At 40.5% G+C, this 26,885-nt stretch overlaps 1 protein-coding gene across 1 annotated transcript; it reads left to right on the top strand.

Moving 5' to 3' along the window:
• The first annotated feature begins 268 nt into the window (after nucleotides 1–268).
• On the top strand, nucleotides 269–25,232 carry LOC112056459 (cilia- and flagella-associated protein 58-like). Its single transcript, XM_052888998.1, has 19 exons — nucleotides 269–456; nucleotides 2,622–2,750; nucleotides 3,958–4,051; nucleotides 4,841–4,976; nucleotides 5,943–6,120; nucleotides 9,485–9,604; nucleotides 10,303–10,497; nucleotides 11,788–11,909; nucleotides 13,000–13,139; nucleotides 13,928–14,066; nucleotides 14,428–14,477; nucleotides 15,062–15,240; nucleotides 16,125–16,334; nucleotides 18,782–18,932; nucleotides 19,335–19,459; nucleotides 19,964–20,121; nucleotides 22,381–22,498; nucleotides 23,302–23,368; nucleotides 24,816–25,232. The coding sequence occupies exons 1-19, from the start codon at nucleotides 376–378 to the stop codon at nucleotides 24,992–24,994; spliced, it is 2,571 nt and encodes an 856-aa protein (XP_052744958.1). The 5' UTR covers nucleotides 269–375; the 3' UTR covers nucleotides 24,995–25,232.
• The last annotated feature ends 1,653 nt before the right edge of the window (nucleotides 25,233–26,885 follow it).

The raw sequence follows: 26,885 nt of genomic DNA, 5'->3' as shown, positions 1-26,885 counted from the left end.
AATACCCTGCCTACCCTAAAAAACTCATTACGAACCTGTATTGCGCTAGGAATTTTCCACTTTGTACTTATAGCGCATACCTAAATAAAAACCCTTTGCACGTCACTGGGCCCAGACTTATCGGAGAGGAGATGTGGAAGAAAGACCAAAATAAAATAGGCCAGTTGCAGTCTCAAAGAGTATATTTTTAAGGAACTCAGAAGCGTTATTTACATTTATTTCCTATCACTACGTTTAGTAATCTGTGGTTGTCATAGCAACCCGTTACCAAGACAACGACACAGCGTTCACAGCACGATTTATTTTTTGTAAAATTTTGCTATTATTTTTTCTTTTGTTGCTGTATTTGTGGATTTTAGATAAACTGCATACATAATGGCGTCGGACGATGATGAGTTTGGTGCGGCCATTGCCATCGGATCGGAGACCACTGAAGCGGAGATGGAATTCGAAAAAGTATGTACATAACATGGAGTTAGTGCGGGGGCACACGAGCGGTGCGGCGCCGCAACGTTTTTATGTCGCAGCAGCGTCGTAGAAGCGTTGGACAGTCTGTTAATAACTTTGACTATTTTGACCATCTTGTACCGACTCGTAAATCTATGATTTAGACTATGGACCTGTTTTGCACCCAAAATCACCAACAAAAAATCTGTCGTTTTTGAGGGGGACGAGGTAAACTCAACACATCGAAAATATTTAACATCATTAATATTCTGTGTCTGTGGAGTATAGAGCCCAACAACCACCTCCAGGGCTCAAAGACTCTCACCTCTCACCTGCAAGCGGTGCCCCTACTAATCAACGAACGAGGCTCCGTCTAACCAGCCCTGGGGCTCCTCTGACATATTTGGAGTAGAGGCCCAGGGCTGAGATGCATGTCTTTCGGGGCATGCATTAGAGATGGCGGCGGATGAACCATTATTGGTCAAGGCGGCACTCAGGCCTCGAGGAGGACCACGGCTTGTTGTCAGGTGGCAACCGAGCATAAAACTACAGCCAATTTTTTATACCAATCATGAGGCAAAACTATAAAGGAAAGGGCGTCCCCCTTAAGCGACGGCACAAGTGAAAATGCGAGCAATACTAGGGCGTACCCCCTAAGCGACGCTCAAATCGTGGAACCACTGCTCGAGCTGCGAATTGGCACCTGGGACATTGGTTCCATGAATGGACGTAGCGCCGAACTTAGTGCCGTATTAAATGGAAAGGATCCAAATCGCGTCTAATAGGAAAGGGATTTAAACTTATTTATAATGGAACAAACAATAAACAAATAAAAAAACCCGACTGCATAAATTATACAAAAACTGAAAGGAAAAAAAACAAGCTCAGTCCAGAAGTGTAGAAAGCAATTAGTAAACAGTCGGGACCTGTAAAAAAATGTAGACGAAAATCATTCTATTCAATATAATAGGTCCTTTCTACACTTCTGGACTGAGCTTGTTTTTTTCTTTTCAGTTTTTGTATAATTTATGCAGTCGGGTTTTTTTATTTGTTTAATTAATTTATTTATTTCACACCTTTTTAGTTACGATAGATGGTGAATTTCGGATTTATTTGTTGGTTACATGTTACAAAGTACGATAATGTATACGTACGTCCAACGGAGGTTAAGTAAATATTCAAAAAGATCTACGGAACCCTTGGTGGGCGAATCTGACTCGCACTTGTCCGATTTTTATAATCAATATATTTAGTTTAGTATATTTTAGGTGTTCTATAACTTCACTTCATAAACCTCGCACCCATAGTCATCCGCCTCGCGTATTTTGTATAGACAATTAATAAATAACGTTTATCTAATTATAGTTTTTTTTAACATGGCTATGATATACCATTTTGAATTCCTCACAAAAAGCCCTTGATTTTGATACCCATGTTGCAATAGTAAAAAAAAAAATTTTTTTTTCACCTCGAGTCTATAGCGTCTCACAGTCGTCTTGTTGTTTTTTTTTTTAATTTCACCCATCACACTTGGGTTATTAAGACAAATCTAATGATATCTTAATTACGTAAATCCGTCCAGCGATTTGGAAGATATGAGGTAATAAAGAATATTACATACATACATACATACATACATACATACATACATACATACATACATACATACATACAAGATACGCGCGAAAAACATAACCCTTCTTGCAGTCGGGTAATAAAAGAAACGGGGTAGGAATTATTTTGGATAAACACTTAAGCAATAAGGTACTTGATATAGTTAGAACAAGTTACCGTATAATGTCAGTTAATTAGCAATTGGAAAGCAACCCTACCGCCAAGCGCGTTCTGGTACGATGTCGTGTAGAAACCGAAAGGGGTGTGGATTTCATCCTACTCCTAACAAGTTAGCCCGCTTCCATCTTAGACTGCGTAATCACTTACCATCATGTGAGAATGTAGTCATGGGCTAACCTGTAAAGAATAAAAATAAATGTATGCAGGTTTCCTCACTTCACCTTCATATTCTTTTACCAATTTACCACGATATTTGTGAGTGCTATAGGCTATATTTTATCCCCGTGATCCCACGGGAACGGGAACTACGCGGGAGAAACCGCGGGGCGTCTGATAGTCTACTATAAAAAATTATATTTGTTATTTTTTTTATATTTCAGGTGTTGGAACAGATGCGCGAGGCGGACGGTCTCAAGTTCTATTCCGACGTTTACACAAAGCTTTACGACTCGTATTTTAAACTGAAAGAAGAGAACATCGCACACCAAGAAAAACTAAACAATATGACGGTATTTATAAATATTTACACACGAGGTACCTACAATTGAAAATTCTATAGCCGTATCTTAATATATAAATACGAAAGGTACATAGATAAAATTTGGCAGGGAGGTAGTTTATAGATAACAGAGGTCCGCTAAGAACGGATTTTGCGACAGGGCCGGATTATGGAGGTCTAAGGGCGGACGAAGTCGCGGGCGTCCTCTTGTATTATTGAGGGATGATGACAGTTTTTTAAATTGTATTTAAATTAAGAGTATGCTAATAGTAAAGCAATTTTGTAAAAGTAACAGGGTATCTGCGATCATTACTTTCGGAGCTACAGGGATTTAAAGGGTCAGATTTGCGGCGCTGCCGCGGATCCCTAAAAAACGCCCCATACAAAATGGCACAAACTAATGATCGTTAGATTTGTATGTGCGCTCAAACAAAATTACTAATATCTATGTTATTTGTGCGTTTATGTTTATAGTTCATATATTAAAAAATGTCACATTTAATGTAAGGAAGCTAAAACTGTTTGAATTTTCATCTAATTACGATAAAAGATTTTTAATAGATTTTGAAATTTTATAATCTTATTTATTTTGCAAATGTTCAGACAATCTTTGCTTTTTATGTATAAATTAGTTAACTTTGACCCTATTTACCCGAATGTATCATAAAAATCAATATATTCAAACCTAGTCATCATCCCCATTAGAATGTCATAAAGTTTTGTTTAAGTACCCTCATTTATAGTACGAGATCCATATTAGAAACGACCGTCACCCATCTAATTACTAATTTCGAGCTGTACAGATAACTAAAGTATATATATAATCCTAATCTATACTAATATTATAAAGAGGAAAACTTTGTTTGTATGTTTGTTTGTTTGTTTGATTGTAATGAATAGGCTCAAAAACTACTGGACCGATTTTAAAAATTCTTTCACCATTCGAAAGCTACATTATCCACAAGTAACATATGCTAAATTTTATTTTGGAAGAAAAAGGGTTTTGTAAGATATTTGGGTTTTTCGGACACAAGGTGTAAAAAATCAACCAGAAAAGTAGGGTAGAGGTAGGTAGGAGTAGGGTAGGGGTAGGGGTAGGCTAGGGGTAGGCGAGGGGTAGAGTAGGGGTAGGATAGGGGTAGTTGAAAGTTTACATCGAGTTTCACGCGGACGAAGTCGCGGGCGTCGGCTAGTAAAATAATAATTTACTGTTGCAGACTAGAATTGGACGCTACGATGAGATGATAAGCGAATATTTAGCTGAAATATCGGAATACAGTAAAACTGTGGAAAGGCTGAGAGGAGAGATCGGTAAGCTTGGCTTTAGCTTTTTTATACCCACGGTACATGCCTATAGTCTGGCACGTTCGTTTGATATGCGGGCAACGGGGGGAAAGACTGCGCGGGTGTAAAATCGTGCGTTCAGGGAAGTGATCAATCGTGGGTTTTTCAACTGATTTCTAACTAGCTACTTTTTCGTGAGTAACTTCATCTGGTTGAGAAGATCAACTTTTTTATTTACGAAAATTCTTGATTCTGGTAGCTAACTGAGTTACCAGGTAATGAAAATTTGGAACGTTGGAACGAGACTGACTGTAAAATTGTATTAACTATTAATTAAGCAGCAGTAATAAACAGCTGGTTAGTAACAACATTTAATACCCTCGTTCTTGAAACAATTTAGGAGGAGGGTAAAGTAACAAAAGTTGTTGCTAACCAGATGTTTTTTACAGTTGTTTAATTAATAGTTATACAACTTAACAGCTAAAATGTCCTCAAATTGCGTGGTACATTATCTCGTTCCAAAGTTCTGAAAGTTTCATTTCAAGGTAACTCAGTTAGCTACCAGAGTCAAGAATTTTCGTAAATAAAAAAGTTGACCGTCTCATCGAGATGAAGCTACTCACGAAAAATTAGCTTGTTAGTAATCAGGTGTACGAAATGGTCTAGGGATCCCTGACTATAATTAGTTCAGCTTTGATTAATGTAGGCAGATCATCTCCTCCCAGATAAAAATCCAGATGGCGGTACGGCCATAAGTCAGGTCCTTTTGTAATTGGTCTGAGCTTGTCATTAACCAAAAACATCTATTTATAACAGAGGACGCGCGAGCCCTCGCCGATGCCATGCATTCGCGGGAGCTGGCCGGCGTGGAGAGCTTGGAGACGATGAAGAAGACCCTCGCTCGCTTGGAGAAGGAACTGGACGCACGAAAACGGGCTGGAGATGATGATGCGTGAGGCTTATATACTTTGTTTAACCGATTTAAAAAAAGGAGGAGGTCCTCATTTCGACGCGAACGTTTTTATTACTTCATAACTTCGTCATTTATTAACCAATATTGAAAATTATTTTTTTGTTTGAAAGAATATACTTCCAACTTGGTTTTATTTCATTTTCATTAAAATCGGTTAAGCAGTTTTGTGCTAAAATCAAAATAACTGAAATAAGAGAACACAATTACCATTGCCATACTGTGGTGTTTACGGTCAATATGCTAGGACACACTAATACCAGCCCCACCTAGAACCGAACCCAGAACTTCGTAAGCCGCAAAGGCCAATGGACCAACGAGGCAAAATAAATATGATATTAATAGGTACAAGAATTTTTTTTATTGTTTACAAGTTAGCCCTTGACTAGTTAGTTACTATCTCACCTGATGGTTAGTGATGATGCAATCTAAGATGAAAGCGGACTAGCTTGTTAGGAGGAGGATGAAAATCCACACCCCTTTCGGTTTCTACACGACATCGTACCGGCACGCTAAATCGCTTGACGGTACGTCTTTGCCGGTAGGTTGGTAACTAGCCATGGCCGAAGCCTCCCACCACCCAGACCTGGACCAATTAAAAAAACCTCAATCAGTATAGCCGGGGATTGAACCCAGGACCTCCGTCTTGCAAATCCACCGCGCACACCACTACGCCACGGAGGCTGTCAAATAATATTTCGTATAAATATTATTTGACTAGCAGACGCCGCGCGGTTTCACCCGCGAGGTTCTCGTTCCCGTAGTAAAACAAGGATAAAATATAGCCTATAGCCTTCCTTGATAAACGGGCTATCTAACACTGAAAGAATTTTTCAAATCGAACCAGTAGTTCCTGAGATTATCGTGTTCAATCAATCAAACAAACAAACAAACTCTTCAGCTTTATAATATTAGTATAGATTTATTTTTTGTGTTTCTCACAACCAGGGGTGCGACGTCGGCAGTGAAGGAGAAAGAGAAGTTTGAAAAAGAGAAAGCCAGGCTGCAAGGAGAACTGGACGGTGTGAAGCAGAGGCTTGACAACGCTTTGAGTTTCGTTGATGAGTTGGAGCATAGGAACACCACTGCTGAGGAATCCATTGCTAAAATGGAGGAACAATTAGAGGTGAAATATTCTTTAAGTTGCTGTAACCTTGGGCTTTATTTATTTATTTTAACCACCCCCGTAAAAATGATGACAGTTTTTTTTAATCCTACTAATATTATAATGGATGTTTGGATGTATGTTTGGATGTTTGTTACTCTTTCACGCCGCTCCTACTGAAGCGATTCGGCTGAAAATAGATTTTACTCTGGATTAACACATAGGCTACTTTTTATCCCGAAAAAATCCATGGCTTCCCGAGATTTGCGAAAACTGATGATTTTAATAATATGAATGTTTGTTACTCTTTCACGCCTCGACTACTGAACTGAATTAGCTGAAATTTGGTATTAAGATATATTATAGCCTGGATTAATACATAGACTACTTTTTATCCCGGAAAAATCCATGATTCCCGAGAGATTTGTTAAAAACTAAATTCCACGCGGACGAAGTCGCGGGCGTCCGCTAGTTGTATATAAATTAGAAGTATGCTAATAGTAAATCAATTTTTTCAAAGTAACAGGGTATTTGCGATCATTACTTTCGGAGCTACAGGGATTTAAAGGGTCAGATTTGCGGCGCTGCCGCGGATCCCTGAAAACGCCCCATACAAAATGGTACGATTTAATGACGTAGGTCATAATGATTGTTAGATTTGTACGAGCGTTCAAACAAAATTACTAATATCTTCGTTATTTGTGCGTTTATGTTTATAGTTCATTTATTAAAAATTGTCACATTGAATGTAAGGAAGCTGTGTGAAATGAAATGAAAACTGTGTGAATTTTTATCTTATTACGATAAAAGATAATCTTAGTATTTTGCAAATATCCAGTCAATCTTTGCGTTTTATATATAAATTAGTTAAAATTGACATTATTTACCCGAATGTATCATAAAAATGAATATATTCAAACCTAGTCATCATCCCTATTTAAAAATAACAATTTTAATCTCGCCTTAAGTTTTAAAATTTCTTTTCTTAATGTCGTGCCTACTCTTTGCAGGTAGGCTGTTTGTTAACAGTAGAACAGAAAGTGAATGAAGCCTGTCGGTCACATTCTTAAAAGGCATTCTCAGCATTACTTAGAATACAATACGATTTGCTCTATTCATGATGACTCAGTGAAGAAAAACCTACGCCTTTTTTTTTATTCTTTACAAGTTAGCCCTTGACTACAATCTCACCTGATGGTAAGTAATGATGCAGTCTAAGATGGAAGCGGGCTAATTTGTTAGGAATAGGATGAAATCCACATTTCTTTCGGTTTCTACACGACATCGTACCGGAACACTAAATCGCTTGGCGGTACGTCGTCGGTAGGGTGGTAACTAGCCACGGCCGAAGCCTCCCACCAGCCAGACCTGGACCAATTAAGAAGCCAGGCCCAGCCGGGGATCGAACCCAGAACCTCCGTCTTGTAAATCCACCGCGCATACCACTGTACCACGGGGGCCGGCTTAAAAACGGTGATACGAGTAAATGACTACAGTAGTAACTATCAAACTTGAACGAATCAATTTTCTTTGAACAACTAAAACTGAAAAGAAATCTGACCAATCATTATTACCAACACTTTTGTATAATCAAAAAAAAACCCTGCAAAATTTATTCATAAATTATTTTACTGCTTATTTCTTAGTCGTTTACAAGTTCTTAGTATTATTTGATTACGAATTTCATTGAAATCCTGTTCCTTATAGATAATTGCTTCGTTGTCCGTTTGTTGTTTTGTTCCTTGTTGCAGGTAGTTTGTGGTACTTTGACGCAATTGGTAGCTAGGTTATCAAAAGAAAGGTCTTAGGTTGCATTCCCAGATCGTCAGCCGGCCAATGGGGATGATGACTAGGTTTGAATATATTGATTTTTATGATACATTCGGTTAAATAAGGTGAATATTTACTAATTTGTACATAAAAATCAAAAATTGTCTGGATATTTGCATAACAAATAAGATTATACAATTTCAAAATCTATTAAAAATCTTTTATAGTAATTAGATGACAATTCATACAGTTTTAGCTTCCTTACATTAAATGTGACAATATTCAATATTTGAACGATAAACATACCTAAACGCACAAATAATAAAGATATTGGTAATTTTGTCTGAACGCCCTTAAAAATCTATCGATCATTATGAACCTACGACGTCATTAATTCGTACCATTTTGTATGGGGCGTTTTTCAGGGCTCCGCAGCAGCGCCGCAAATCTGACCCTTTAAATCCCTGCAGCTCCGAAAGTAATGATCGCAGATACCCTGTTACTTTTACAAAATCGCTTTACTATTAGCATACTCTTTAGTTAGCTACATACAATTAAAAAATCTTTCATAATCCCTATATATATATTTGTATTAGTTGTAATATATTATGTATTACATATGTAAATTTTAATATTATATTTACGTATATATTATATTATATTATATTTATATATTTATTAATTAATTTATATATATAATTACATATAATGTATTGCACCTTCCCGCTTTTTGTTCGCAAGTTCTCTCGTCAAGGGTTGCCTGGTAGAGATTACTTATAGTAATAAGGCCGCCTTTGCATGCTAAGTTTAATTTATGTTTTTAATGTTTCAATTTATAATTGTATTTTTGTGTGCAATAAAGTATTTCTTCTTCTTCTTCCCTATTGGTAGCTACTAGCTAGGTTCTCAAAAGGGAGGTCCTAGCAGCACCGGGCCGAAGTAAATTTTAAAATGAAGCGAGATCCAATTATGGCGCCTCTCCTGTTTGCTCCTAATAAGGAGATACCTATACCAAATTATGAGTGTGAAGTAAGAATGGAACGCGAAGATCTCGACCATACTCTGGGGTAACCAATTTAAAATCAGGCGAAGGCTAGATTGTCATAGAACAAAAAATAAAAATAAACCATTTTGATGATATTTTTGAAATTTATGCGAAAAAGGGGAATGGGCACTCCCGGCTCAGATCTACCTTAACCACCTAGCAGTTTACGTATATCTAAAAAAAAAACGATAATTCTACTTTAATAATTAAATCAAAAAAAGTTTATAATCATCTTTAATTTTTCCACAACAGGGACGAGTTTTACGATATTTTTTAATTGATTTGTTTGTTCGTGTTCTGCTGACAACAGAAAAAAAAATACAAAAAAAAAATAATACAGCTCCAAATGTTACTTCGCCACTTTGGTACACTTGCGAATAATTTTGCCCTAGAAGAGTGATAAAAAAAAATATTTTTCCATAAGAAACATACTTTTACTGAGCCAATTATTTAACTAGATACTTATTAATACATCATATTATCATCTCCATATACTTTTATACGGGGGTATACCTGGGTTCCCTGGGCCGGCGTTGTATGGGCATTTACCTTTGTTATTTCGCATTGCAGGAAGCAGACAATAACGCTGTGAGGCAAAACAGGCTGGTGGATCATTTGAAGTCGGAATCTGATACCCTGAGGGCCGAGGTGGAGGAGAGGGGCAACACCATCAAAAATCTAACTGATAAGGTTTGTTTATGCTATTAAAAATCCGTGATAGACCTCTGCCTCCGATTCCGGAGCGTGTGGGTTCGAATCCGGTCTAGGGCATGCACCTCCAACTTTTCAGTTGTGTGCATTTTAAGAAATTAAATATCACGTGTCTCAAACGGTAAAGGAAAACATCGTGAGGAAACCTGCATATCAGAGAATTATCTTAATTATCTGAGTGTGTGACGTCTGCCAATCCGCATTGGGCCAGCGTGGTGGACTATTGGCCTAACCCCTCGAATATGGGTTGATGACGACGATGCTATTAAAAAGGGGAAATATTTGATTGTTTCTTTATATGTTTTGATTAGGCTCTGGAACTACTGAACCGATTTGAAAAATTCGTTCACTGTTGAGAAGCTACACTATCTCCGACTATATTTTATCCCCATCCTTTTAATCCCGAAAAAAATCCGAGATTTGCGAAAACCTATTGATTTTGATGGTATGAATGTTTGTTACTCTTTCACGCCTCGGCTACTGAACCGAATCACCTGAAACTTTAAGATGAGATATATTATAGTCTGGATTAACACATAGGCTACTTTTCATCCCGGAAAAATCCATGGTTCCAGAGGGGTTTGTGAAAAATTAAATTCCACGCTGGCATCCGCTAGTGATGATATATTTACGAGCACTTTCAAAGCGAAGTAACGCCTATCTTGATACCATTTCAGCTTTCAAAAGCCGACAAAGCTCTGGAGCGTCGTGATCGCCAGCTGCGCGACATGGGCGCCAAGCTGGAGCACGCCCAGCAAGAGCGAGACGCGGCCAACGCCAAAGCCGCCCAGCTGAGAGACCAGCTCGACTCCACCAACGCGGAGATTGACAAGACCAAGGCGAATCTTGTCAATACTAGCAAGGAATTGAAGGTGATATACTAAAGGATTGCGAGCGTCCTCTAAATAGAGCGGGCACGCAACGAATGCGTTAGTGCGGTGACACACGATGCGGTGCGGCGCCGCAACGCAATGATTTCACCGCATCAGCCATCGATCGTATATCGTTAGATGGGCCTCAAAACGTCGCGGAATTGTCATTGGTTTCGCACATTGAGTACGTCATCACTCGTAACACATTTCTCTTTATTCGTGTTGTGGCTTGTGTTTTTACCCTTACAAAATGAACACGAAGGCATAATTAAGGGATAAAAAAAGAACAGTAAATATTGTTTTAAGTCCACGTCCACTCACATCATGCGCTTGTTACGTACTTAGATAAGATGTGCACGTCTTTTGGTAATGGCATAAAATTGTGCGTTCTTTAGTATGGAGGGGCCCATCTAACGATTTATATCGATGGTATCAGCGGTCACACGAGCGGTGCGGCGCCGCAACGTTGTTATGACGCAGCGGCGCCGTAGCAGCGTTGGATTGTCTGTTGATAAAGTAATGTTGTGACCCATAAACAATTGAGCGGTGCCGCTCCGACGTCGCAACGCATTCGCCCATCCCCGCCTCGTCTCGTTGGTTACAAGTCTGGTGCGGCGCCGGAGCGCAACGACAGACAATTTTGTTAGTGAATTTGAGTGCGATACAAGACCAATAGAAGGTGAGTAATCTCAGACCAATTGCCAATTATGCCTCGCTGCTCAATTCTCGCGATTAATACTATCAAATAAATATTAATCGCTTCGAATTGAGCAGCTCGCATAATTATGATAGAATTTCACGTACAGGTAAGTTCGTTTTATCATTAATTAGACTTGTATCAATCAAATTCATCAACAAAATTGTCTGTCGTTTTTTGAAGAATACAAGGTAAGGAAATATCGATTATATTCGCTATCGCAGTTTGTATGAATACATTAGATCGTGATTAAATTGTTTTGACAAAGAGGTAACTTCTAGCGAGACGGGGTCTGTAGCCAAGTGGCAAATCTCTTTCTACGATCGCAAACGCTTCGAAAACTAGAAAAATGTTTGGGAATGATAGATCTTGATCACGTGACCTGTCGATAGCAAATGTCATTCCCATACATTTTTCTACTTTTCGAAGCGTTTGCGATCGTAGAAAGAGAATCGACGTGCCACTTGGCTACAGGGGCAGGTCGTATAGAATAGATAGATAGATTGATGATAGTATTTCTTTTCTACTCTTGGTAGGTAAGAACTCTACAACTACACTGTCAAATCGAAACAAGCGATATTTATTATTCACAGAATATGACCGACGAATCCAACAGGCTTCGCAACGAGGTATCCAAACTGAGCAAGCAAGCTGTTCAGCAAACGAAAAAATTCCAGCTTCTCGAGCAGGCCAAGGCGGGCATCATAGCTGATCGGTGAGAAATAACGTACCGCCAAGCGATTTAGCGTTCCGGTACGATGTCGTGTAGAAACCGAAAGGGGTGTGGATTTTCATCCTCCTCCTCATCATCATCATTATCATTATCAACCTATATTCGGCTCACTGCTGAGCTCGAGTCTCCTCTCAGAATGAGAGGGGTTAGGCCAATAGTCCACCACGCTGGCCCAATGCGGATTGGCATACTTCACACACGCAGAGAATTATGAAAATTCTCTGGTATGCAGATTTCCTCACGATGTTTTTCCTTCACCGTTTGAGACACGTGATATTTAATTTCATAAAATGCACACAACTGAAAAGTTGGGAGATGCATGCCCCCGACCGGATTCGAACCCACACCCTCCGGAATCGGAGGCAGAGGTCATATCCACTGGGCTATCACTCCTGTGATATCCTCCTCCTATAAGATCGCTTTGTAGTCTGTCAATTAGTAATTTAGACTTTTCCGAACTTCGTAAATGGTCCAGTCTCGACACTGGTCATGGGTTCCTTTTCCGCCCTTTGGGGACTATTGTCCTACCCAAACATTATTTTCGACCATTTGGAGGGAATATTCGTTGTTTAAAAAACTAGCAGACGCCCGCGACTTCGTCTGCCCTCAGACCTCCTTAATCCAGCCATATCGCAAAATCCGTTCTTAGTCGATATTTACTAAGCATAGACTACCTCCCTGCCAAATTTCAGTTTTGTACGTCAAGCGGTTTTCGAGATTTCGTGACGGATGACCTTTCTCATTTATATATTACTAGCGGACGCCCGCGACTCCGTCCGTGTGGAATTCAGTTTTTCACAAATCCCGCCAGAACCATGGATTTTTCCGGGATGAAAAGTAGCCTATGTGTTATTCGAGAGTAAAATCTATTTCCATTCCAAATTTCAGCCAAATCGCTTCAGTAGCCGCAGCGTAAAGGAGGCACAAACATACTTACACACTTACACACAAACTTTCGCCTTTATAATATTAGTGTGATGATGATGTGGCAAATATTAAAAAAAACCTCTACTATCACAAGCAGGACGTATTTATATTTAAAAAAAAAATGTATTTACAACTTATTCTTTAGGGAGAATTTGCGGCAACAAGTGGCAGTGATGGAGAGGGAGATACTTCTGGGCAACAAGCAAGCCGAGGCAGACAAGCGGGAGATTGAGAACCTCAACAGAGAGAAGGACATAATGACAAAAAACATTCAGAAGATACAGAGTATGTTCTAGAAGTTATTTATTGAAGTAAAACCATTGGCGTGTCTAGGGTATCTTTTACAGGTTAGCCCTTGATTACAGTCTCACCTGATGGTAAGTGATGATGCAATCTATGATGGAAGCGGGCTAACTTGTTAGGAGGATGCAAATCCACACACCTTTCGGTATCTACACGACATAGTACCGGAACGCTAAATCGCTTGGCGGTTCGTCTTTGTCGGTAGGGTGGTAACTAGCCACGGCCGAAGCCTCCCACCAGCCAGACCTGGACCAATTAAGAAAACCTCAATCGGCCCAGCCGGGAATCGAACCCAGGACCTCCGTCTTGTAAATCCCGGCCGTTAAAATATGTATATTTGTGATATGGTTGAGGTTACCCTCCTTTTATGAGACCGTGAGCTTAAAGGAGGCATCAGAGCATCAGAGAGAGCGGGCGCCTGACGCGGACCCACTCCTCAGACGAAGGTCGGGTGGTAGGAGGCGCACCTCCTTCCATAGACACCAGTGAGTGTGACGACGAGTGCGTCGGGATGCCAAAGTGCCTGCTTTCGCGATCTTTTCGCATCCCAATAGGACGCTGGTGGCTCCGCTGGGTTTTAGTCGGTATTCTGGTTCTATGGGAGTCCCACATACCCGGCAGTAGAATGCCAGTTTTGCCTGCCACTTTACGATCGGGATGCGTAAAAGCATTTCCCAGCGATAAAAAAAAATGGTTGAGGTTTTATATTGAGTGGATTACGAAGTGGGAATAGTGGGAATAATCACATATTTATATGAATTGAATTTCAGATGAGGCAATAGAGAACCTGAGGCTGATACACCAACACGAGACGAGGAGGAAGCAGCTCGAACACGAGCTGGATATGAACGCGACGCAAATCAACAAGCAACGACTCATGATACGACAGTATGAGAAGGATAAGGACAGGTAAACTTCGACGTACTTTATAGAACGAGCCTGTGATAGTCAGACTTACTTCTTTAAAAGAAAACTGAAAGGAGATACCCAGTCCGTACAAACTCTGACCCTTATCAATACAAATGATGCAGAGCTGAAAATTGGCCAACAATTGGCCAAAAAAAGGGAACTCTTGCATAATCAGTTGTTTATATTTTATAATACTTTGTTAAAACATACTACTAGCTAATGGCTAACACTTTTTGTCTCTAATTTTTCACAATTTAAGAAATCCCATCCCCTAGTTTTTAGTTTTACTTAGTTTATTTACTTTTTTACTAGTTTCGAGGTGAAGACGAACAAAAAAAAAATAAACACTATTTTCTTGCAGAATGTTAGAGGAGACGATTGCTTTGAATGAAAAGATCGACGAAACAACTGGTAAGTGCCAGTAATACATACAGACATGATTGATCTAAACAGCAAATCTACAAATATGCTATACGCGAAAGTTTGTCTGAGTTTGATACTCTATAACGCCGCAACTACTGAACCGATTTGGCTAAGATTTAAAATGAAGAAAGATAATTTCCTGGATTAACACATAGGATTCTCTTTGCACCGAAAAAATCATGCTTTCCCGAGATTGTGTTACTTTATCTCCACGATTAATAAACCGGTTTAGCTGAAATTTGTGTTGAAAATAGATTATATCCTAGATTAACACATAGGTGCCTAAGTTGCCACGATGTAATCCATGGATTCTCCAAGATTTGCGAAAAACTTATTGTAATGATGGTATTAACGCTTTCACGCAAAAAAAGAATTGTTGTTGTTATTTGGAAAAATAATGTGGAAACCATAATTTTACGTAGACGAAGGGTCTGATACCCTTCGTAACCTATTAGGCTATATTTTATACCCGTATTCTCAGGGGAACTAAACTACGCGGTTGAAACCGCGGGGCGTCAGCTACTCCAATATAGTATAGAAATGAGACCGTAAGTTTCAAAAACTCTTTTCAGAGGAAGTCCGCCTAAGAACAGCCGATATTTTGGATTTGAAAAAGGCACTCCGGGAGGAATGTATCAAGAGTCGCAAATTCTCTGTCGCGTTAGACGCCGCGCGAGCTGAAAGGAATATGCTACACAAGAACTATACCGAAGCGCTCGATGAGATTCAGGATCTTAAGCAGAAGCTAAAGGTAACGAAAGACATCACAGGCACATGATGCTGGTGATGTGGCTGATGCATGCTGCAGGAGGTTAAGGGACTGCACCACCTTCTCAGCATTCCAACTGAACCTCACCTGCTCGCAGTACCCTCTGCTGATTAACGAATGAGGCTTTGACGACCGGCAACTGGCGACAGCCGTTTTAAGACCAGAATGAGGTAAATGTTGCCAGTTTCGGGCAGCAGTGATACTTGTGCAATCAGTCTGATACTGCGATGACCGCCCGCCTACCTAGTGTGCTCATTATGGGCAAATCTTCCTATGAAAAGCGTCAACACGGAGGCTCCCAGTTCCCCTGCTATTCTCGACTACGGTAGCGGTAAGAGAGTAGTGGGAAGAGGCTGGATGAGGAAGGCGGAGGATCGTGTGTGGTGGTGCGCTCTCGGAGAGGATTACGTCCAGCAGTGGATGGATTCAGGCTGATGATAAACCTATGCATCAGGTTGTAGGACGCAGGAAGCGACGTGTTACTAGCATGTCCTAGAAGTGATGCGAATTTTTGACGACCTCTTTTAAGCAGTTGGTAGTTCTCAAAAGAGATGTCCTGATTTCGATTCATAGCAAGACTCAGATATAGGATTCTGTATTTTTTAAATTGGCTGAGGTCTGATTTGGTGGCTACCATTTTTTACTAACTAGAAAGGCCTTATGACTTGAATTCCCTTGTATTTGGCTAAATTTTATATATCTCTAGGGGAAGAAGGGGGAAGCTGTGCCTTAGACACTTTTTTGGCAAGAATAATGCCACGATTCTCTTATCCATGGAATAGGCACGTTGAATTTCCAAATTCTCGTAACTTTCCAAAAATACACTTCTTGGAATCTTAAAAGTTACATCACTTACTTCTCAACAGATGTTAGCGTATCAAATCGAGCAATTGAAAGAGGATATAACCGGCAAAGAGACCGGACTCAGAATGTGCGAAAGTACGCTGTCCAAATGCAACAAGAAGAATGAACAGCTTCGGGCTGAGATACAAGCTGGCATCTTGAAGTTGTCTGAGGCGAAGGCAGAGATCACTGCGCTAAGGCAAGAGGAGGCTCGGCTCAACAGGATCATACAGGTGACAGTTTTACATATAACAGGCTTAAACAATAAGAAGAATGAACAGCTCTTTGCTGAGATACAAGGTGGCATCTTGAAGTAGTCTGAGGCGAAGACAGAGATCACAGCGCTGAGGCAAGAGGAGGCTCGGCTCAACAGGATCATACAGGTGACAGTTTTACATATAACAGGCTTAAACAACAAGAAGAATGAACAGCTTTGCGTTGAGATACAAGGTGGCATCCTAAAGTTGTCCTAGGCGAAGGCGGAGATTGCTAAGCTGAGGCAAGAGGAGGTTCGGCTCAACAGGATCATACAGGTGACGGTTTTACATATAACAGGCTTAAACAATAAGCAGAATGACTAGCTTTGCGCTGAGATACAAGCTGGCATCTTAAAGTTGTCTGAGGTGTAAGCAGACATACTACTTCTTCTTTCTACCACAGAACAGCAAAACGCGAACGGTGGCATCCATATATTGTGGACGTCCAGGCAACTCGTGCGAAACGATTTGCGTCCACATTTCTAATTCGTAAAGCAAAAATTTAGAATGCCCTTCCGGTGTTTCCTGACACTTATTTAAACACCTTCAAAGCTAGAGTGAATAGGCATCTTCTAGGTTAGCGCGCTCCAACTTAGACCGCATTAATGCTTACCATCAGGCTTAATTTTAATCAAGCGCTAGCCTATATTGAATAAAAAAAAAAAAGTTTTATAAGAACTCCTTAACTTTTATTAATTTACATCGATATATTTCGGACTTTTATTCCATGTACTATGCGAAATTAATATTGTTTATATTTAAGCCGTGATACCCCAGTGGATATGACGTCTGCCTCCGATTCCGGAAGGCGTGGGTTCAGATTCGGACCGGGGCATGCACCTCCAACTTTTCAGTTGTGTGCATTTTAAGAAATTAAATATCACGTGTCTCAAACGGTAAAGGAAAACATCGTGAGGAAACCTGCATATCAGAGAATTTTCTTAATTCTCTGCGTGTGTGACGTCTGCCAATCCGCATTGGGCCAGCGTGATGGACTATTGGCCTAACCCTTCTCATTCTGAGAGGAGACTCGAACTCAGCAGTGAGCCGAATATTTTTTGAGAATGATGATGATGATGATATTAAATTTGATATGAAACAAATAGCCTATTGGAAAAAGCACTCGGTCGGTAATACCTAAGGTTAAATAACCAAAGAGCACAAAATCTAATTGCGATTTGCATACGTAGGTAATATAAATCGACAAAATACAGTTATCTAGCTATAATCTCTAGATTTATGATGATTATATTCTCTTTGAAATTAATTAGTGTGAGATAACGCATTGCAGTCGGTCATTAATTTTGTAATTTTAATTTTAAGGTGAAACATATATGAATAAAATTTTACAGAACCCGGCAGTAGATACTCGTAGATCGAGCTTTAGAAAAAGATAATCTGCTTACTTCCGCATAGCAAACAGTTTACATTCACCACTTTTAGGGTTCCGGACAATGATATTAAATACTACTAGATGTTAATTGATTATGAAACACGGCTAAAACTCACGTGATATTAGGTCGGAGTATACCCGACTAGTTTCGAACCCATACGGGGCCCTTAGTCATGAGCTGGTTCTTGCATCGCGGCATAGTCGGGCATACTCCGACCTACACGTGAGTTTTAGCCGTGTATAATATGAATAACGATAACGATAGTTTAAATTCTAAAATTCTAAAACTGTTAGATGTGTTACTAGTGCATGAAAAAGAGGAAATTTATAGTAAACTTAATGTTAATACCTAAATATCATCTACAATGTCGAGTTATTTGTTCAGGAAGTGTAAAAACTGTATATATATAAATATATAATGGAATTAAGGACAAAATTGTGCATGTATGCCCTCAGTGTTGTATTCGGATCACTTTTTGCAGTGATTTTGAGGGGACGTAACCGATCTATAGTATAAATTATCATTAGTTCCGTACGTCAAAGGAAAAAACTACACTATACTTGGATCTCTTTTTAGGGTTCCGTAGTCCACAAGGAACCCTTACAGTTTCTCCATGTCCGTTTGTCTGTCTGTCTGTCCGTCCGTCCGTCTGTCTCTCCGCGGTTTAACGCTGAGACTATTACCACTAAAAAGTTATAAGATACTCGTATGACGGGTCTGCTAACACTATTTTACGATTCTGGGATTTGTTTGTTATCGTTTCAAGTGCTAATTTTTGTTACAATCAGGCCCCTCCCTTTCTCTTCTATAGTCTGGCAAGTTCGTTGATAACACTCCCATGATATGCGGGCGACGGGCGGAAAGACTGTGCAAGTGTGTAATCGTGCGGGGAAGTGAAGTGCATCAGTTGTGTGTTTTTCATTCATCGCTACACGTCCTCCGCCCCGCGCGTAACATCGGGAGAGCTACGAACGTAGTTGCCAAGCTAAACGGCTATTTATGGATATAATATACCTACGTCTTATACAGGAAGGAGACACAGCAAGAGCCAAGCTAATGAAGGAGCTGGAAGGCCTCATCAACGAGCGAGACGTCGTCGGGGCGCAATTGGTGCGGAGGAACGATGAGATCTCCCTGCTCTATGAGAAGATACGCATACTAGAAGTTACCCTACACCGTGGTACGTTATCGACCCTTGTTCGGCTCACTGCTGAGCTCGAGTCTCCTCTCAGAATGAGTGGGGTTAGGCCAATAGTCCACCACTGATAAACAAAGCTAATAATTGATATGCAGACTGTTTGTGACTAACAAAAAGACTGTGCATCATTTTTTTTTAAATCCTCCCCCAAACCTTTAAAAGAGGGAGGGAAATTTTATATGAGACTCTTCGCAGCTTTCAAGGTAGGGAGCTAAAAATTGTTACACAGAGGTAGGTTAGAGGTAGAGTGGGTACATTAGTCAAAACGAAGCTTGACCGAGTCCGCAAGTACATACATATGTCTGTAATTCCGAATGTGATTGATCGTATAGATAGATAAGTATTCCAAAAATCTTGTAGGTACTAAAAGCTTGTTAATTGTAGGTGAACGCCAATATGAACAGAGGGTAGAAGACATTCGTCTGTTGAGACTGGAGATTCTCAGACTGCGCAAAGAGAAGAACTTACTGTCAAAGGGCATCGAGAATATGACTGATTTGAGATTGGAGGTAAGGCGACAGTATTTTCATTTTACATCAGTTTGAAATGCCGATGGACGTTGGGGTCCCAAGGTGCTGGAATGACGATCCCGCACCGGAAAACGCAGTGTTGTTTAACCCCCCACTAGGTGGATTGAAGACATCAAGTGGGTTGCAGGGAGCCGCTGGATGCTGGCGGCTCGAGACCGTTTTGCTTGGTAGTCCAGCAGTGGACGTCCATCGGCTGATAATGATGATGATGATGATGGGTGATTTTTAAACAACCACTAACTAACCACTAACAGATACTTACTAATAATAATGACAGCGCGGCTGTAATGTGCTCTCCGAAGCACAGGTTGTTGCAACAACAATTTCCTCCAGGACTGAGAAATTTTACCGTACATAGTAGGTAATAGCTCTTCCCAGGAGTCGAACCTAGGACCGCGTGATCTGAATTAGACTAACCACTGTACCAAAGAGGCAGTATAATTGAATATTTCATAGTAAACTTTTCTTATTTGTTATTGTCAGGTGTTTAACTTAGAACGTGAGCTTGGGCGGGAGAGATTAAGAGTGCGCGCGCTCGAGCAGGCTTTAGAGACGCCTCTGAACGTGCACCGCTGGAGGAAGCTGCAGGGGACTGACCCCGAGAGCGTGCATCTCACGCAGAAGTTGCGGCTGACGCAGAAGTAAGTATTAGTAAGCGCAGATGTAGATCTCTTTAAGCTCTAGAGACGCCTCTCAACGTGCACCGCTGGAGGAAGCTGCATAGGACTGACCCCGAAAGTGTACACCTCACGCTGAAGCTTAGATTGACATAGATGTCAGCGTTATATATTTTTTTAATTATGTGACTGGCTTGTGTTATGAATCTAGACTAAAATTACGCGTAACATGCATTAAGTACATATCTGGTGAAGACATTTATTGATCTACCACTAGTGGCGAAATTGAAAATATCATCTCGACGGAACCACCATCAAAATATGATGACGATCTAATGTGTTTATACATACTGCGTCCGTAGAATCGATGTTTCATTGTGTTAATATTTACTCAGTCCATTCATTCATTCAGTCACCAGTCAGTTGTTGGTGAATTTGAATGCGATACAAGTCTAAAGGTCAGAGTTTTGTCATGAAGATTTCCCGCATAATTGTGTTCCTACAATTAAACAGAGACGTATGTGCTTGGTCATTAAGCCTGTCAAGAGTCGGCTTCAAAATCTTGACACAAAACCTTTGTAGAAAGAACCACTCATTATTTGTCAAAGCTTTAACGTACTGACAACTGGCGCCCGCAACTTTGTCCGCGTGGAATTCAGTTTTTCACAAATCCCACAGGAACCATGGTTTCTTTCGAGATGAAAGAAACCATGCTCAAAATGCTTCAAATTTCAGCCAAATTATCGTAAAATTGTCAAAGTTTCATACAAACTTTCATCCCCTATTTTATGCCTTGGGGGTAGAATTGATCAAAATCCTTTCTTAGCGGATGCCTACGTCGTAACATCTACCTGCATGCCAAATTTCAGCCCAATCCGTTCAGTGGTTTGGGCTGTGCGTTGATAGATCACTATGTCAGTCAGTCACCTTTGAGTTTTATAAGTATATTTAGATGCTCTTAGACAAATGGTTTTTTTATTCATTACAAGTTAGCCCTTGACTACAATCTCTTCTGATGGTAAGTGATGATGTAATCTACGATGGAAGCGGGAACTTGTTAGGAGTAGGATGATATCCACACCCTTTACGGTTTCAACACGACATCGTACCGCAACGCTAAATCGCTGGGCGGTACGGCTTTGCCGGTAACTTTGGGTGGTAACTAGCCACGGCCGAAGACTCCCACCAGCCAGACCTGGTCCAATTAAGAAAACCTTAATCAGCCCAACCGGGAATCGAACCCAGGACCTCCGTTTTGTAAAACCGCGCATACCACTGCAACACGGAGGCCGTCATGTTTTATCATAATGTTCATCATTATCGGCTTATTTTACCGACAACAGGGCCTCCCTGCTTATACAACAGGATATCAGCGGCGAAGAGACCATACACAGGCCGATTCCCGCCGAGTTACCTTTAAAAAATCCATGTCTTTTTTTTTTTTATTCTTTACAAGTTAGCCCTTGACTACAATCTCACCTGATGGTAAGTGATGATGCAGTCTAAGATGGAAGCGGGCTAACTTGTTAGGAGGAGGATGAAAATCCACACCCCTTTCGGTTTCTACACGGCATCGTACCGGAACGCTAAGTCGCTTGGCGATACGTCTTTGCCGGTAACTTTGGGTGGTAACTAGCCACGGCCGAAGCCTCCCACCAGCCAGACCTGGACAAATTAAGAAAATCTCAATCTGCCCAACCGGGGATCGAACCCAGGATGTATGCATGTATACATTTGACGGTCTCCGTGGCGCAGTGGTATGCGCGGTGGATTTACAAGACGGAGGTCCTGGGTTCGATCCGGATGTCTCCATGTGTGGATGTATGAAAAACCGTAGTTTGTATCAAGCGGTATGAATTTCCTTTCCTTTGAGACGGCTTACTTTCGTCAAAACTCTACCCTTCGCCACTGCAGGATATGGAGCTGTGACTCACCACGCATCTCTCGTAATATTTTCTCGTAAGCTATGTCAGCTCAGTACGAACCATTATTAACCCATATCCGGTACACTGCTGAGTTCAATTCTCCTCACAGAATGAGAAGGGTTATGCCTTAGGTTAGGTGTTAGACACGTGATATTTAATTTCTTCAAATGCACACAACTGAAAAGTTGTAAGTGCATGCCCCGGATCGGATTCGAACTCACACTATCCGGAAAGGTCATATCCATTGGGCTATCACGGCTCTTAATTAATTTGTATAGATACAATTAGAGACACTGTCATCATCCGTATTATATTTATTTTGAAAAAAAAAAATTTTTTTTTTGTTTGTAAATTTCAGAAAAGTCCTTGCCCAGAGTGAAATGCTTGTTTTGAAGGATCGCGAGCTGAAAGAGACGAAAAACTTGTATACCGCCGTCAAGGACATGCTAGCTTTACAACCGAGTCCAGAAATACAGGCAAGTCATCATTTTTTTTTTCTCTCTATTGTAAAGTACCAATTTGTATGCAGGCGGCTCAGTATCGTGATGTTTGGAAGTCTCTACAAAAGGCCTATGTCCTGCAGTGGACGTCCATCGGCAAGACATACCGTCAAGCGAGTTGGCGTTCCGGTACGACGCCGCGTAGAATCCGTCGCGAGATATGGGTATAAAATAAACTTGTTACAATTACAATCTAAAAGCCGATTTTAGCAGAACAGAGTTGCCGGTGTTGGTACACCCCCGTGCCTCGCAGAGCACGTAAAGCCGTCGGTCCTGCGTCTGATCTCTCACCGATCGAGTCGGTCTGCCGTCGAATCGGACTATGAGAGTGAGGGAATAGAGAGTGCACCTGTGCTTGCGCACACACTTGTGCATTATTATACACATACAATATAACGGCCTCTTTTTGACGGCCTCCGTGACGCAGTGATATGCGCGGTGGATTTACAAAACGGAGGTCCTAGGTTCAAACCCCGGCTGGGCAGATTGAGATTTTCTTAATTGGTCCAGGTCTGGCTGGTGGGAGGCTTCAGCCGCTAGTTACCACCCTACCGGCAAAGACGTACCGCCAAGCGATTTAGCGTTCCGATACGATGGCGTGTAGAATCCGAAAGGGGTGTGGATTTTCATCCTCCTCCTGACAAGTTAGCCCGCTTCCATCTTAGACTGCACCATCAGGTGAGATTGTAGTCAAGGGCTAACTTGTAAAGAATTAAAAAAAAATACAATATAACATAAACGAACTTTATATCAGTTCAATATTATCATACATTTTTCAGCAAACGTTAAACAGAACGCAAAGGGCTCTCACACAAAGAACGGCCAAAATGAAATGTCTCATTGCAGGTAAGAGAACGAATATATTATTTAGAAATAAATATCATTGACTATCATCATTAGGTATCATTATCAACTCATATTCGGCTCACTGCTGAGCTCAAGTCTCTTTATCAGGCTCAGAATGGGTTAGGTCAATAGTCCACCACGCTGGCCCAATGCGTATTGACAGACTTCACACACGCAGAGAATTGAGAAAATTCTCTGTTATGCAGGTTTCCTCACGATGTTTTTCCTTCACCGTTTCACACGTGATATTTAATTTCTTAAAATGCACACAACTGAAAAGTTGAAGGTGCACGCCCCGAACCGGATTCGAACCTACACCCTCCGGAATCGGAGGCAGAGGAGATCGTTGACCATACAACCTGAGTTTTACAGTTTTTTTTAGAATGATTGGTTTGTTTGTTCGTTTTTTTGCTTGTTAAGCTTGTTGGTAACAGAAAAAAATAATACAGCTTCAAATGTTACTTCACCGCTTCGGTATGCTGGCGAACATTTTGCTATAGAAGAGTGATGAAAAAAATGTATTTTTCTTGAAAAAAAAACACACTTTTGTCAAGCTAATTATTTAACCAGATCCTTATTTAAACATCATATTATCATCTCCATATACTTTTATACGGGGGTTTACCTGGGTTCCCTGGGCCGGCGTTGTATGGGCCGGTGGCATTCCTTTTTGCCCTTACCTCCCAATTCTTTTTTTTTATTCTTTACAAGTTAGCCCTTGACTACAATCTCACCTGATGGTAAGTGATGATGTAATGTAAGATGGAAGCGGGCTAACTTATTAGGAGGAGGATGAAAAATTAAGAAAACCTCAATCGACCCAGCCGGGGATCGAACCCAGGACCTCTGTCATCAAATCCACCGCGCACACCACTGTGCCGCGGAGGCCGTCGTTTATGTATTTATCTCTCACTAGCGGACGCCCGCGACTTCGTCCGCGTGGAAATTGGTTTCCACAAAACCCGCGGGAACCATGGATTTTTTCGGGATGAAAAGTAACCTATGTGTTAATCCAGAGCAAAATTTATTTCCATTCCAAATTTCAGCCAAATCGCTTCAGTAGCCGCAGCGTAAAAGAGGAACAAACATACTTACACACTTACACACAAACTTTCGCCTTTATAATATTCATCATCAACATCATTATCAACCCATATTCGGCTCACTGCTGAGCTCGAATCCTCTCAGAATGAAAGGGGTTAGGCCAATAGTCCACGCTGGCCCAATGCGTAATGACAAACTTCACACACGCAGAGAATTGAGAAAATTCTCTGGTATGCAGGTTTCCTCACGATGTTTTTCCTTCACAGTTTGAGACACAAGATATTTAATTTTTTAAAATGCATAGTCCACCTCGCAGGCCCAATGCGGAATTACAGACTTCACACATAATATTAGTGTGATTATATCTCTCACTCTCTCTTCTATCCACCTTTCATACGTTCAGAGCTGAGTATGCGCGAGCGTCAAGTAGCAGATCTCAGGTTAGAGCTCGACCGCGGGAACAGCGAGCTGGCGTCCTTCAAGCAGAAGTACTACGAGATGAAGCGAGCCCTCGACGCTGAGGAGGTCCGGCGTCTGCGAGTGCCGACACCGGTCACGCCCAACACCGCGGAGAAGTCTTAGATGACGGTTCACACATTTGCGACTATAGGCCACCATTCGGACTAGCGTTTTTTTAACGTGCGTTAAATAAAGCGTCGCGTTTTTAAAACGCTGACTTGTGAATTTGGGAATGCATTTGTTCTATTTGAACGAATTTTCAACGTCCGTTAAAAAAGCGCTCGTGCATTGTTAATACTGTTCGAGTACAAATCTTTGATTTGCGGAAGATTGTCTTTGGTTATAATTGTAAAGTACACAGAGAGGCTTTTATGGGACGAAATTGTGTGTGCAATATGCAATAGCAGAAACATTTTTGTAAATCAGCATCTGTCTTTGATAGGATGCTGAGCAACGGTTTGTTGGTAAATGGGCTCCTCTGCTGTGCTGACATCCTGTTAGCTTATACAAAAAGGTGTTTGTGCTGGTGTAAGGACCTTCGTCCTTACTATAAGATAAGCAAATCACTGGCTCATTCCTACATACATGAGATAGTGTATGTAGTATTGTAGGTATCTATTTAGTAGACACAAACACTACAGCTGGTAACTGATCTACATCCCAAGCCAAACTGATTTCTTGAGGTAGATTAACTATTGGTCTAAGATCATCCACGTATGTGAAGTTTGCCGATCCGCAATGGGCCAGCGTGGTGCACTAAGGCTTAGCTCCTCTGATTCAGAGAGGAGACTCTTGCTCAAACTAGTGAGCCGAATGTGGATTAATAATGCTACATAAACGATGTTAATTTTAATGAACTTCGATTATTAATGAACTTTAAAACAGACTTTATTGGTCATCGAACTACTACTGTTAAGCCAAATGGAATTTGAATGCGCAAAATTTTTCAAAATCGATGTGAAAATGTGGTCGTTTTTGGAAGCGCATGTAAACGCGTATATGCGCGCCTTTTGGCACACGCTCAACTCGTACGAGCGTTGACGCGCTTCTAAGTTCGTATATGTTGTGTTGATGGTGACACGACATATAAATATGCCGGTTTACGCGAGTCCGATTTCTGAAACGCGTAATGTAGCGCGCGTGTAAGCGCGTATGCTGAAACGACCACATACGCGCAGAAAATACGCTAGTCCGAAATCACTTTATGTACCTAGGCGTATTTTACACGTCTACGTAATAGGCACTTATGGTAAAGTTTTCTAATTCGGATCTTGAACAATAGATCGATAAGGAAAAAGCTAATAAATCAACCAACAACCTTTGAGTATTTTTTTTAAATAAGTATTTTTGAATAACATTTTTGTGAGGACCATTCAATGTATTTGAAATAATGTAATACCAAAGACTGATTTTTATAGTTATTTTATTAAGAGTGCAATATCTTGATCTCCCTAAATAATATTGTTGTATTTTGTTTTCTATACAAACTATGTACAAAAATAATGTTGCCAAGTGTACAGTTAAAGGGATGATGATAGTTTTTTAATTTGTATATAAATTAAGAGTATGCTAAAAGTAAAGCAATTTTGTAAAAGGAACAGGGTATCTGCGATCATTACTTTCGGAGCTACAGGGATTTACAGGGTCAGATTTGCGGCGCCGCCGCGGATCCCTGAAAAACGCCCCATACAAAATGATACGATTTAATGACGTCGTAGGTCATAATGATCGTTAGTTTTGTATGGGCGATCAAACAAAATTACTAAAATTTTTGTTATTTGTGCGTTTATGTTTTATAGTTCATTTTTTAAAAAATGTCACATTTAATGTAAGAAGCTAAAATTGTATGAATTTTCATCTAATTACGATAAAAGATTAATAATAGATTTGAAATTTTATAATCTTATTTATTTTGCAAATAACCAAACAATCTTTGCTTTTTATGTATAAATTATTTAACATTGACCTTATTTACCCGAATGTATCATAAAAATCAATATATTCAAACCTAGTC

This window comes from Bicyclus anynana, chromosome 24, assembly GCF_947172395.1.
Source record: "Bicyclus anynana chromosome 24, ilBicAnyn1.1, whole genome shotgun sequence".
NCBI classification, from domain to species: domain Eukaryota; kingdom Metazoa; phylum Arthropoda; class Insecta; order Lepidoptera; family Nymphalidae; genus Bicyclus; species Bicyclus anynana.
The sequence above is the reverse complement of the archived record's forward strand: the minus strand, read 5'-3'. Positions and strand labels throughout refer to the sequence as shown.

Bases quoted from the DNA above. Each gene is read 5' to 3' on its own strand.
- LOC112056459 (XM_052888998.1), top strand. From the start codon at position 376: ATGGCGTCGGACGATGATGAGTTTGGTGCGGCCATTGCCATCGGATCG. The intron at 16,335-18,781 runs GTGACAGTTTTA...CGTCTTATACAG, and splicing joins GGCTCAACAGGATCATACAG to GAAGGAGACACAGCAAGAGC. The intron at 18,933-19,334 runs GTACGTTATCGA...TGTTAATTGTAG, and splicing joins AGAAGTTACCCTACACCGTG to GTGAACGCCAATATGAACAG.